At 33.8% G+C, this 13,384-nt stretch overlaps 2 protein-coding genes across 2 annotated transcripts; one reads left to right on the top strand and one right to left on the bottom strand.

Annotated features, from left to right (window-relative positions):
• Positions 1 to 6,364: 6,364 nt before the first annotated feature.
• LOC119637450 (phosphatidylinositol-3-phosphatase SAC1) lies at positions 6,365 to 9,886 on the top strand. Its single transcript, XM_038033469.1, has 9 exons — positions 6,365 to 6,721; positions 6,948 to 7,039; positions 7,217 to 7,551; positions 7,605 to 7,716; positions 7,784 to 7,971; positions 8,025 to 8,180; positions 8,240 to 8,797; positions 8,858 to 8,947; positions 9,005 to 9,886. The coding sequence occupies exons 1-9, from the start codon at positions 6,675 to 6,677 to the stop codon at positions 9,200 to 9,202; spliced, it is 1,776 nt and encodes a 591-aa protein (XP_037889397.1). The 5' UTR covers positions 6,365 to 6,674; the 3' UTR covers positions 9,203 to 9,886.
• A 336-nt stretch (positions 9,887 to 10,222) lies between these two features.
• LOC119637340 (28S ribosomal protein S29, mitochondrial) lies at positions 10,223 to 11,537 on the bottom strand. The gene has a single exon (XM_038033310.1). It carries the CDS (start codon positions 11,426 to 11,428, stop codon positions 10,259 to 10,261), a length of 1,170 nt encoding a protein of 389 aa, XP_037889238.1. The 5' UTR covers positions 11,429 to 11,537; the 3' UTR covers positions 10,223 to 10,258.
• Between the last annotated feature and the right edge of the window lie 1,847 nt (positions 11,538 to 13,384).

The raw sequence follows: 13,384 nt of genomic DNA, 5'->3' as shown, positions 1-13,384 counted from the left end.
TTTTAGTGTAAGGTGCCAGATTACGAGAGTGAAGTATTCCAGGATGGTGGCATTGTTAAGATAATATTGGGACAGTGTACGAGACATGCATCGGCGGAAAGGTATGTTGACATTCGGACTGAACCAGATGTTCCGGCAATTGTGGCGCACCGCACGTGCGCGAGGGGCTGACTGTTATATTCATTTTGTTTAGATGTTCGTTGCAGTTAGTGTGGTTGAACATTGATGAAACAGATCACGACCAAGATTATAGTGCTGAAACTATGGATTAAGGTTTATTTGCGGAGCTAAAGAAAACAAGTGGTGGTCGTCTCCCGAGACGTTGCATCGTTGCTGCCAATTGAATATTTTCTATTAAACAATGAAGTGTGTTTGCAAAACTTTTCATTATTAAAACTGTCAAGCTTTCAAACAATATTTTAAAAAGGGAGTGAGATGGGCTCGGCGATAAAAGATCGTAAATTGAAGGTAAACCCAATTGATTCTCTAAAGACAAAATCTTATTAATGACGACATTGGTATGTAAATAAACCTCTAGTGTAGAGTCGCCATGTCTACCATTTGCTTTAAGCACGGAATGTGAATAGAGATCATGGCGATTAAAGGAATGAACCCTACAGAGCCTCAAAAGTCCTCTTCCCTGTAGGAATAACTAGGAATGAACAAGACGGGTTCCCATTTCGGTCTCATGAAGTTGGTCTATAATTTTATTATGCAAAGAAAATCAGAGCCCCTGGATATGCCACATATGGATTTTAGCGCGCCCGTTGTAGTCGTGCTGTTCTACTAAGTGCGAAAAAATTTTGCAATTTCTTTTTCTTATATTATTGCTTCATAAGTTTATACACGTTTAAAAAATAATTCATTATAAAGTTTAAAATAATTTAATTAATTGAGTTGTGTTATTCGTGATATTCGTTCTGGTTTTTACGATCAGCAGTTGTGCTCTCCGTAATAAGTTTACAGTTTTTTCTGTTGGGTTCCTTTTTATTTACTGTGTCTTTGGTAGTGCGAAGTTTACGTATAATTTGAAAGATGATTTTTGTGTACGAGTCAAACTTTTTTGCTTTTTTTCGCAATCTCTCTCTTCTATCTCTTGTCTGTTATTATTTGACGTAGGAGTGTGTTTTCATATCGAATGAAAACGAGCCCTGAATTTGAACGATTCTTTACCCGTTGGCTTCGCGAATGTTTTAGTCATGGATCTCCTCCCAGTGGTGCCATTCAGGCTACATTGTGTATATATTCAAAAAATATTAATGAAAATACCAATTCCGCCCCTCCCCCTGGTTGTTCGCCAGTGTCTGCTGATCACCATGCTGGGCAAGTTGCACATGCTGCACGTGGAAGGGTGGTCACTCTCTATATTTTCACCAATTGAAAACTCTCTACGCGCAAATCCTATTGTTTCTAATAGGGATGACGTCTGCTTGACGGCAGTGAACAATTATACATAACCTGCTCTTCTCTCCCGCCAAATTCGGATATCTCTATTTACAAGAAATATGCTGTCTTCATTTGTGACGTGGCCAAAAAGCCTAAATCTACTTATATAGTCATAGCGTTGTGGGATTCAATTTGCCACAAGTCACTTGGTGTTATAGTTATAATTCTGACTGTATGGCCCCCACTTCAATATTTGATGGAGCTATTGCGTTCTTCAATGAATTATTTGATTTTAATTTATTTCAATGCATCCATACTCCTAATTGTAATGGCAAACTGTTAGATCTTTGCTTTGCCAACTTCCCGGAAATAGCTGTAAGTCACGGTCCACCTTTTAGTTTATCTAAGGATCCGTATCATCTACCAATTTGTATTTCCTTTTATTACAGGCATGATGGTCTGCTGAACTACTCTAACTCGCCAAATCCAACTTCCTCTATGTGGTGTTTTTGCAATGATTTTTAATCAGTCCTTGAAATCAGGTGCTTTCTCTTTGGGTTGAAAGAGTCGTTTCCTTATTCCAATTCACAAATCTGTAAATAGAGATCACGTATAGAGGCATGGCCAAGTTGAGTGTCTTACCTAAATTGTTTGAGCAAATTGTTATCAAGTATCTAGTTTTTGCTTTCCAAACTTCTATTTCTCCATTCCAGCATGGCTTTCTGAAAGCAAGATCTACTGTCACAAATCTCTTAGAGTTTACTTGCCATGCTTTCAAGGCTTTTCCTATTGGCTTTCGCACGGATGCCATATACACAGATTTTAGCAAACCCTTTGCAGGGTTTATTCAGGGTTCCGTTTAACTTCATCACTTCGAATGAATTGGCCATGACGTCTGCGGTCCCTCAAGACAGCCATTTAGGACCCCTTTTATTTAACTTATAATTTAATGGTCTCCCCTCGGTGCTTAAATCCAGCCAATCTTAATTTCCGCTGATGATGTTAAACTGTTTTCTTACTTCTCCTTGGAATCAGTTTTATTTTGACATAAATAATTTTCTTAAATGGTGCTCGTTGATTTTATGAAATTAAAAGAATGCAAGAAGCTTTCTTTTTTAAGATGGAAGTAATTCACCACTGAGTACTTCATTGACTCACACAACTTGGAAAACGTTGATTCGTTCATCGATTTAAGGATTCTATTCGACGAAATACTACGTTTTAATTTGCACATTGAGCTCTCTTTGAGTAAAGCTAGGTTCGCGCTTAGTTTCATTAAGAGGTAATCCAAAGTGCTGGAGGATCATTACATTACAAAGAAGCTATACATTTGCTTAGTTAAACCAATACTTGAGAATGCCTCGATTATGTGGTCTCCCTCCTACAGGTGTTACGTAAATTCAATTAAATCGGTTCAAAAGCAGTTTTGGTGCTCTTAGGAAATTGGATTGGACCCGCTTGTCTCTTTGCCTCCTTATAAAAATAGGTTGCTTCTGTTATCCTTAACGTCAATTGGGAAACGTAGATTTATTCTTGTTATCTCCTTCTTAATTAATGGTACTATCGATTCGTCCACATTATTTGGTGAGATAACCTTTAATGTGCCTAATCGCTTCCCTAGGTACTTTATGTTCATTAAGCTGCGTCAATGTAAGTTATGAGCTGTTTAACCCGTTCAGAGTTGTTTGCAGAAATCTAAATGATGGCTATCACTTAATTTCAATATCGCATTCTTTAAAGTTTATCAAGCCCACTTTGCTTAATACACGCGATTTTCCTCTATCTTATTTGAAATAGTTTTTAATCCTAATATCTCACTATGATTCGAAAACTAATTGGTGTTGATTACTGTGTCAGTTGCCAAGCTTTTGCATGTTTGGGATGGCTTAAGGTTTTACTTGCAATTTGCTTCTGTACTTGTGCTTCTGTAGTTGTGGGTGTGACTCTGCGCTAGTTGTATACATGCTTTTTTGTTTTTCTTCTTATTTATTTATACATGAATTATTATTTAATTATTATTATAATTTCTTTTTTTTTTTACTTCTCCCTGTATAGTCTATACTACTTTTTAATATTAATTAATACAAGATTTACATCTAAGAGTCAATTGAATTCGACTGTTAATTTGTTTTAGTTGAATTTCATGTGTAAGTAAATAAAATAAATAAATAAAAAATACGTTCATTAGTTGGAACCATTCTTTGACGACCGTGTTAATATGAGGCACAAGGGAAAGTCTTTTGTGTAAAAAGCCCAAAGAATTGACGTATAGTATATGAGAGTCATTGATATGAAGCGGTGCAGTGATAAGTTGTTTGCGCTTGTGAGATAAAGGTATGTAGTTCGTCTTGCGAGTGAACGACGAGAACTGTAGGGACTCTTGGTTGGTATTAATTACTTCTAAAGCGGAATGTACGGTTTGCCTGACCAGATCAGAATGTGAGCGGGAAATAACAAGGTCATCTGCTTATCCCAATAACAAAACATTTTCAGGTAAAATACATCTTTAATGTAAATGTTGCATCATATTGGACTTAATACGGAGCACGTGTAGGACATCCAGGTTGTGGTAACGTTGTCGTCGTCATTTGTTTTTGTAATGAAAGAGTTGATAGGCTGTAGAATCTTGTGGGTGGATGTAAAGAGAGTAGTGTGGATCTTAGAGCGATGATGTTGACTAAGTCAAAAGCTGCTGAATTGTCTAGAAAACAACCTATAGGGGTTTGACCTTTAGCAAAAATTAGATTGAAAGCGGCCCAAAAGTAATGATGTTGTCATGAGCGGATTTACAGCGTCTGAAGCCGGATTAAGATTCACTGACACGGTTTTGCGATTCTAAGTGCAGCTTAACATTCTTTCACAGAGTTTCCTGAGAGTGGTCCCTTAAAATGTTAATCGCTTTGGTAAGTTCAGAAATGGTCCTTTAGTCAAAGCTTGTCGCTCCGTTCCTCAAAAGGCAAACAGAGCATAACAGGGCCGGAGTGACCAGTGAGGCTTTGGCTTCTCACAGTATATGCACATATCAAATGTACAATTGACACATATAAAAATATAAAAAATTACAAGATTCAAAATTTGCCAACATTACGTATTAAAATGATCTTCTTTTAGATCAAATTAAAGAAAAAACACAAAAAAGATTCATAAGTTTCTCATGACCATCCTCGAAATCACTTGGGATTTGCCAGCAGAAATCGACCTTTTTCAGTGCAGTTTCCTTACCTTGGCGTTGAACGATTTATCGTCCTCGATTTTCTCTGCAACAATTGCGCTTTCTCACCTAATAATTTTTAGATATTCCCCTGAAAACGTCCTTCATTATCGATTTGCTTCTAGATCACTTTATAACTTGTGGTGCGGTCATTTGCTATTAGTCAAGAATATCGACGCAACAAACGCTCGCAAATATTAACACATTCCGCCACCAGCCGCAAATTACTTATTTAAAGAAAACTCCAATTTTTCGTTTAACATCTTTTACTAATAAACTTAAGTTTGCCAACTTTTTCATTCTCCAAATACTTTCTACATGGCTGCCAACAACTTTAAATTAAAAATTAATAATTCCTACAAACCTATATCTTAAGGAAATTTTTATAATTACGAACTGAGGCGGCGACTCATTAAATATAATGATTATATGTTTCTATTATATAACATTGTTCACCTTCACTAAATAATGACAATGATATTAATAAATTTGTTATGTTTTAATGCACATTTATTATGTGTTTATCGGTTATTTCCGCCATAATTAGTTACGCTAATAACAACCGCAACTTAAGCAAAGGTTAATAATTTTTCTTATAGAACTAGAACAAAAAACGGTTTAAGCCATAGGAAGACGCCACAAATCATTATCAACAATCTTAATGCCTTTTCTGCCCGTTAGATTAAATCTTTCTCTTAATTGTAATCGTTAGATTTTCACATTTGTACATTTTGTACATTTTAAAACGTGGCCATTGGAACATAAATAATCAATTAACATAGTTTGTTAGGAGAATACTTATTATCATTGCGGCGTCAAAATGGACGCATGCTAACACGACAACGGGTAGATCTATTATTTTTACAAATAATGCAAGTGTTATCTTCGTTAATTTAAAAAATGTACTAAAAAACTACCTTACCTAGTTCCCTTAATGTGTTTACTCATCCTTTTATCGATTTTTATATCAGGAAGTACTCCTTTCCCTTCTCAACAAATTTGAAAATCTTTAATGCGTTTGTTTTTTAATTTATCAAGGAAAAAGACCAGTCGTTATTTTTTGAATTTTGACAAATAAATACAAACATCATTATGCTTCCTTCTTCGGTCTTTTCGTTTACATATGAAAGACAGCGACGAAAATAATACAAAAGTCTTATGTGATCGCAACAAAACCAACTATCGGCCGGATTATCCTTCAATATTTTGTCATCTTGATCCGCCACGCAATATTTTTTTGCTAGGATCGTATTAACGAAATGTCACATCTTATAATATATAATGTTTTTGAATAGAAATCTTATGGACGCAAACTAACCAGAAGTACAAAAATTAAATGGGAAGAAATTGTAATTTTCAATCCAACTATGTCTGCTATTATGGAAAATAGTTCCACGTTGAGAAAGAAGAAATTGTACGAATTGTTTGATATATAACATATTCTTTTTTTAAATGACATTTAAAAATACTGCGAATATAGTTCTATCAAAAACTTCGTAAAATTAATATCTGTCTAACGCTATTCTTTGTGAGGTAAAATTCTTCCAAAATTAACCAAAATTATACAACAAACAACCCTGGTAGTTATTGTACAAATCCAAATATACGCAATAATACGTGTAGGGACCGGAACGGAAAGCACGGTAATCTTGTTTTTTAAAAAACAAAAAATCTCGGTAACCCTAGCAATTATATTATTAATTCGCAATTAAAATAACATAAAACTTTTTCTAATGGCAATGCTATAACGGTTTATCTGTCACACGTCATAGCTCTATTTTGCTTCTGCAAGTCAAAATTCATTCATCATATGGTGGTTTTTGAATAACTTTTTCTAATTATTATTAGCATGCTAACCTAATTTAAAAATTATAAAAAAATGTGTAAAAAATCATAAAACAAGAAAGAAAGTAATCCATCTTAACAAAGTCCACAAGATTGATTTGTCACTTAATGAGAACGAAAAAATAGCGCCTAAAATTTTATTTGTAAAAAAAAGTGATCAATTTATTTAAAATTACTGTATTTTTTTTCCTTATTTCCAATTATTCAAAAACGCAAAAGTGGTTTCTTCATAATGAAGGCAATATCGAATTGGGACTTATGTTATGATGACATGAACTTGTAAGTTACCTTTAAATCGTACATACATGAGTGTGTTGATGTTACCATATAAAGTGGCACACATACAAATCTTAATCAAATGAGACCTTCGTTTGTATAGTATGCAAACAAAACGACCATTTTAAACGACAATATATTATTGCACTTGACACACAAAGAAGTACACTCTGGTCAATTTATTGATTTTTGTTATTGTTATAAGTTCTAATATTCTTTCTTATTCAAGATATATAACACCAGAATGTTTTATAGTGGAACCAAATGGTAAAGAAGAACTCTTAATAATCGATCGGAATTGCAGCGAAGCAAAAGTTCAGTGTAAGTTAAAACTTGAAAAGAGTAGCAAGCACGAAAAGTAATTTATAAATTTGTTACGAGCTCAACTATCATTCAATTCTTATTGTATATAGTAGGTTTGTTGCAAAGCTAGTGTACATACAGTAATAACTCTTTACCTAATTAACTACCTTCCTATACATTTGAATAAAATTTCAGTAAAAACAAGTCAACTCAATCACCGAATGCCCACACGCCGGGTATGTGGCATTTTGGGCACTATTTCATTAATTGGTTCAAACTATTTGCTGGTAGCCACGCACCGCTTGTATGTTGGCATGATAAATGATGCTGTGATTTGGCGCTTAGCTGGCTATGATATAATACCATACATTCCTAACGCTTGCCTAAATGCCCATCAATTGAAGAATAACGAAGTTCTTTTAAAAATGCTTCGTAAGACAATGGATACACCGCATTTTTATTTCTCTTACGCTTACAACTTAACGCACAGTCAGCAGCGTGCACATCATCTGTCAGCGAAAATAAAACAAGTACGTAAAATTTTTTAATGAAACCAAGTCTTTTTAATAATAAACATTTTTAGCAAAAAAGTTTAATGGAAGGCATTGATGATCGTTTCGTATGGAATAAGTCGTTACTAAGCAATTTCAAATGTTCAGATATGAACAAATTTCAATTGCCTCTAATATTAGGATGTAAGAATAATTTTTTAGCTAATTATATTGACATTTCTCCTACTAATTATATTAATGCATATTGTAGTTGTTTCGGTAAATCAAGTTCAAATTAATGGCCAAACATTCTTCTGGTCTATAATATCCAGACGTTCTGTTCATAAAGCAGGCACACGGTTCTTTAGTCGAGGCATCAACGACGATGGTCAAGTAGCCAATTTTGTAGAAACTGAACAAATTGTAGAATACAATGGCCAGTGCGTGTCATTCGTGCAGGTAAAGCGTAGCTTAATGTAGTTGCGACTTTAATATAGCTACTAATTTTACAGACACGGGGCAGCATGCCGTTCTACTGGAGTCAATTACCAAATTTACGTTATAAACCCCGGCCACATAAGATAAATGGAAAGGACCATTTATTAGCTTGTAAGCGACACTTTGAAGAACAGATTGCTTTGTATGGTCAGCAAGTTCTGGTTAATTTGGTAAAAAATTGTGTATCCATTAATATATCTAATACTTTACGATATCTTACAAATTACAGGTTAATCAAAGCGGTTCTGAAGGTGAATTGGAATCGTTCTTTCGCAATTTGCTTCAGTTGCTCAAAAACTCTAAACTACGTTATGAGGCATTCGATTTTCACGCCGAGTGCAAAAAAATACGCTATGATCGTTTAACAATACTAATTGATCGTTTAGCACATGAACAAGACCAGTTCTCTGAATTTCATATAGTTAACAGTCATAAAGCGATTTCTACTCAAAAGGGTGTCTTCCGTACAAATTGCATTGATTGTCTGGACCGTACTAATGTGGTGCAGAGTATGTTGGCTAAACGCTCTTTGCAGAAAACCCTTGAAAAACTAGGCATTTTACATCCAAGTCAAAAAATTGAAACAGCATCGCCAAATTTTGAATTGATATTCAAAGCGGTTTGGGCCGATAATGCTGATATGATCTCAATGCAATATTCCGGCACAGGAGCTTTAAAAACGGATTTTACACGTACCGGTAAACGAACCAAAAGAGGGCTATTGCAGGATGGTGTTAATGCTCTTACCCGTTATTACATAAATAATTTTACTGATGGTTTTAGGCAGGTAAAAGCATTGTGAAAACATTTAAAATCGAAATATTTATATGGATTAAATTATCTTCAGGATGGCATTGATTTGTTCCTGGGTCGTTATGTAGTTACAGACCCCTTATGCGCTCCTTTGGAAGTGAAACGTTCGTGGCGTTATAACGCCGTAAGTTTAATATTAGGTAAAACATTCCGGTTTTTATACTTTTTTTGCATTTAACAGTTTCCATCCATACTGGTGTTCGCCGTAGCTATGTTGTACATAACAGCTTTAATGCCACCAAATTTTAAAACTGAAAATTTGCTGTTCATGCTTTTCTCGGGTGCCTTAATAGCTGTTAGCGCTACCGGTATGTTTCACTATGGGCATGAGTTTATAGATTGGCCTCGACTTTTTCGCCCCATCAGATTTCAAGTCTAGTGTCTGTCATGATATATTTCCGGTTTAATATAAGGCAAATCTCTGCAATTAACAAATATATTCGCCAATATTATCAGTAGTTGGGCTTTTGTTGGTCTGAATAAACTAAATGCGAACATTTTTTCCACGTTTCAAGGATACGTTCAAGGATATACAAAATTCATCTTTACTGTCTACGAGTCTCCTGCTTGCTTTAATTTTAATATTTTTGGACCTAGAGATCTATTTTGTTTACACTTATTAAATCTCGACTATGCTCATTTGGTTTTTTAACAGGAACTTGCTAAAAAGTTAATATGTACCACAAATAAGTGAAATAGAATTAATTTATTTTTAGTATCCATCAAATGAAGAGTTTACTCATTTTTTATGTTGTAAGTAAACGTTAAAATAATTAAGTAATATAAAGAAATTTTACTCGAAGGTACGCCACGAAGACCCATTAATTGTTAAAAAAATAGAACACCAAATACAGAAAGTTTTGCAATATTAAAATGAAGTTCTCTTTATCCGCGTTAGTCAAAGCAATCTATTTTAATCTAGCATTCATCTCCATTCAGGAACAGGTTGACACAACAATTGAATAAAGCCATGAGAATGAGGGACAAATTATCGAAAAAAAATCAGGAAAATAATCATCGTTACGCGCTTGAACACAAATTGGATTCTCGTAGCATGAAAATAATTAAAATTTCACCTGCATGACGGAAGAAAAGATTAGTTAAATGACAAGGAGGGTTAGCGTAAACTAGGCGGAACTATCCACGCTGTCCCCAACAAACCACTTTTGATGTCTCTCTTAAAATTAGTATTTTACGCGAAGTAGTGAATGCCATTTTCATAAATTAATGAAGCATTTATTGCGAAGAGGATATAAACTAGTATTTCCGCGAATTCCATTAATTTTTCTTTAAATTTCTTCCGAATGGTTCATTATTAATTATATTCCTCTTGTAAATTTATTAACTTTCTATTGCGAAATTTGTTTAATAACACATGTAATTAATAAAAACGAAAATGGAAGTACTTTCATGATGGTTTCTGATTATTATTTTATTACAAAGATCTTGTTAATTGCATTAAACAATACGGATTCTTATTACTCATATGTTTTAGCTGCTCCTCAAAACCATCTGGCGTTTTTTGTATCCAATGGCGATCCAAGTAGTATTGTATACAACTATGAAACTCTTTATCATTATAGTTTTGTATACGAACGGGCACAAAAGGATCAAGGTGCTCAAAACCTGTACGACCCAATAAATATCGTGGCATGTATGATTCCATAAACCCTTCGGTCATGCCAATTTTATCTATCACCAACACGCAAACGCCATTAATCCAATCATACTTTGTGATATTTAAAAAAGGTTGAGTTAAAGTTATCCGATCAGGGCTAACACTTTGTTTATTGTCAGTCAGAATTCTAGTTTCCGGATGGAAAAAGGCGTTGTAGCCATCAATGGCCACCATAACCTTGCAACGGCTAGCGGTAGCGTGTAGTTTCAATTCCGCCAAAAGATTCGTTATGGTGCCAGACGCAAATTTTATACGCGCAATTCCATGCTCCACCAATTCCAAAAGTGTACTACCAGCAGGAGTTGATTCACGTTTAGACCAAATATAATCTTTGGAAGTTTTTAAATCAAGCTTTCCCAGTAATTTAGAGTTGTGATTTTTGAAGTGTAGCAACCAGGCAGCCGCGTCGAATGGCAAATCAATAAAACCCTCTTGTGAAGCATTAGCTATTTCTTTAGGACGTTTCATCCAATTGGGTACCCAAGGAACATGAACTAAGACAAAATCGTTCTGATAGCCGTAATGTAGCACGTGTGCCAACGCAAGTGATTTTCCCACACCATTCTCCCCATATATCACATAACGCGTAGTCGGCTTGCTAAAGTCTGTGTTATGTATATATTGAATCAGTTCTAAAGCAGGTTGACGGATCATTAAACAAGTTTCGGTAAACGTTTTGAGTTGATTTTCGAATTGTTTAGGAAATCCACCACCACTAAAAAGTTGTTTCTTTACATCTGACGGTATAGTATAGAATTTCCCCTCGTGCAGTTTACTTTGCGCTGCAATATTACATTCGACTGTACGGTAATCATTCGATACCAAAGTTGATCGTAGGGAGTCTGGCATTTCACTAGCGACAACTGTTGTTGTTATATGACGTTGAGTCAAATGTTGGATTCTTCTAAGCGATGATCGCAAAAACATTTTGCTAAAACTTTTTAATCACACTTTTGCTTGCAAAGAATGACAATAACGTAAATGTAACTACCGAACAATAAGAGAAAACATTTCTGCTTCGCCACCAAGTTAACAACAAATTATAATATCAAAATTCTATGAAACGAGACAGGAATGAAACAATATAAGAGTTTGGGTTTGGTTTCAATTTTAAATTTTAACAAGCGAAAACACTACAGTGGGCCGTACCAAATTTGATTAAAATACCTAAAAGTCCCTGCCTGTCGGTTGAACACAAAGGTACAAAGCAGATACAAACAGGCAAGCCTAAATCGATCCACAAAATACTTCTGAAATGATCAGTGTAATAAAAAATGGGTTTATCTCAAGCCCTCCTGGGCGTTGAATAATATATATACTTATATATATTATGAGTGGTGTAGGCTACAAAAATTTCTACTGGTCAAAGAATCTTCAATTTGGTGAATTTGCATACCGTTATTTACTGGTGCTATAAATCGATTGGAGCAGTATCATTGAGCCCGCTTTGTTTCTTAGAAACAAAATGTCTGAGCAAAAGTATTTTCGCAAATCGTATGATTTCCTTAATTTAAAGAGAAAAAAATTTAAGTGAAAGTAGTATCAAGAAACTCGGCTTTATATCATAAAAAAGATAAAATTCGCTAAAAAGATACTAATACAGTTTTTTTTTTGTAAGGTAAAATCTGAGTACCGTTTACAAAGATTGTGTAAGTTATAAATCATTCAATTAATTCTATATAAAACAAGTGGTCGTTATCGATTATATTATAAATATATCAACCAAAGACATAATAACGAAATCTTAAAAGTAAAACTTTAATTTTAAGATTAGATTGGTAAATATAAATATTCGTTCATTTTTTCATTTATTTAATTATTACTTCGTTCAAAAACACAGATTTTCCTAACTACAAATATTGAAGACAGAAGAAGGACGACTTGAGTAAAATATGAATAGGGAATAGAAATGCACCTTAAGGAAAAAAGAATGAAGATAAAATTCAATTTTTTAAATCGATTTAAGGTAGAAATCCTTTTATTAGCAAAGTTAATAAATATTAAAACACATGAATCTCTTGGTCTGTATATACAAAGGAAAAATGGCTCTTTTATTTCGTGTCTTTTTTTCATCAACCGGGAACGTTGTATGTTGGAGTTCTTATATATACATGAGACCCTAATAAGACACGGGTGCCTGAATATATTGAAAACTTTTATTTGTTGATTTTTCGATTTTAAATTAATAAAGTATAGATTAATAAAGTATAAAAAGTTTTAGATTAATAACATATAAAAGTAATATAAATTCAGTTAAGGTGACTGATGAATTCAAAGTTTTACCAGCCCATCTCAAATTCAAAATTTGAAGTCTTAAATATAAGCTTCGAATTGGAAAGATTCAAAATTCCATAAGATTTTCGCCAATAACTTGAGAAGAAAGAAGACTTGTGTTTTAATTTATAGAAAATTCAAAAAAAATGAGTGTACATGTATGCCTCTGCTCAACTATCCTTTTTGTATGTGTGCACGATTTACTTTCATTTTTTTCTAACACGAGCCTCAATGCTCGACTTCCCTCGATTGGTTTAAATTTTCATTTGTGATTGTGTGATTGTTGGGTTCGTTTTGCAGATACAGTGAATTAAATTGCACATCCACCAGCAAACCGGATAATTTCTCTGGGCATTTATTAATATATTTTTTTGGCTCGATTATCGTATTAGATTAGAAGGAAATAAATTTAATTTTAAATTGAAATAAATTGACATTATTATTTGCTCTGAATTCTTTTGAATTGATTTTAAACTTAAATTTGCACTGAATTGTAATTGAATTCAAATTGAATTTAAATTAAAATAGATACATACGTATTTGATTTGAAATTGAATAAAATTTGAATTCCTTTTCAATGCAACTTCCTACTTGTTTTGTGATTAAATT

This window comes from Glossina fuscipes, unplaced genomic scaffold, assembly GCF_014805625.2.
Source record: "Glossina fuscipes isolate IAEA_lab_2018 unplaced genomic scaffold, Yale_Gfus_2 59, whole genome shotgun sequence".
Classification (NCBI taxonomy): Eukaryota; Metazoa; Arthropoda; class Insecta; order Diptera; family Glossinidae; genus Glossina; species Glossina fuscipes.
Note: the sequence above shows the minus strand (reverse complement) of the source record. Positions and strands in the feature narration are given on the sequence as shown.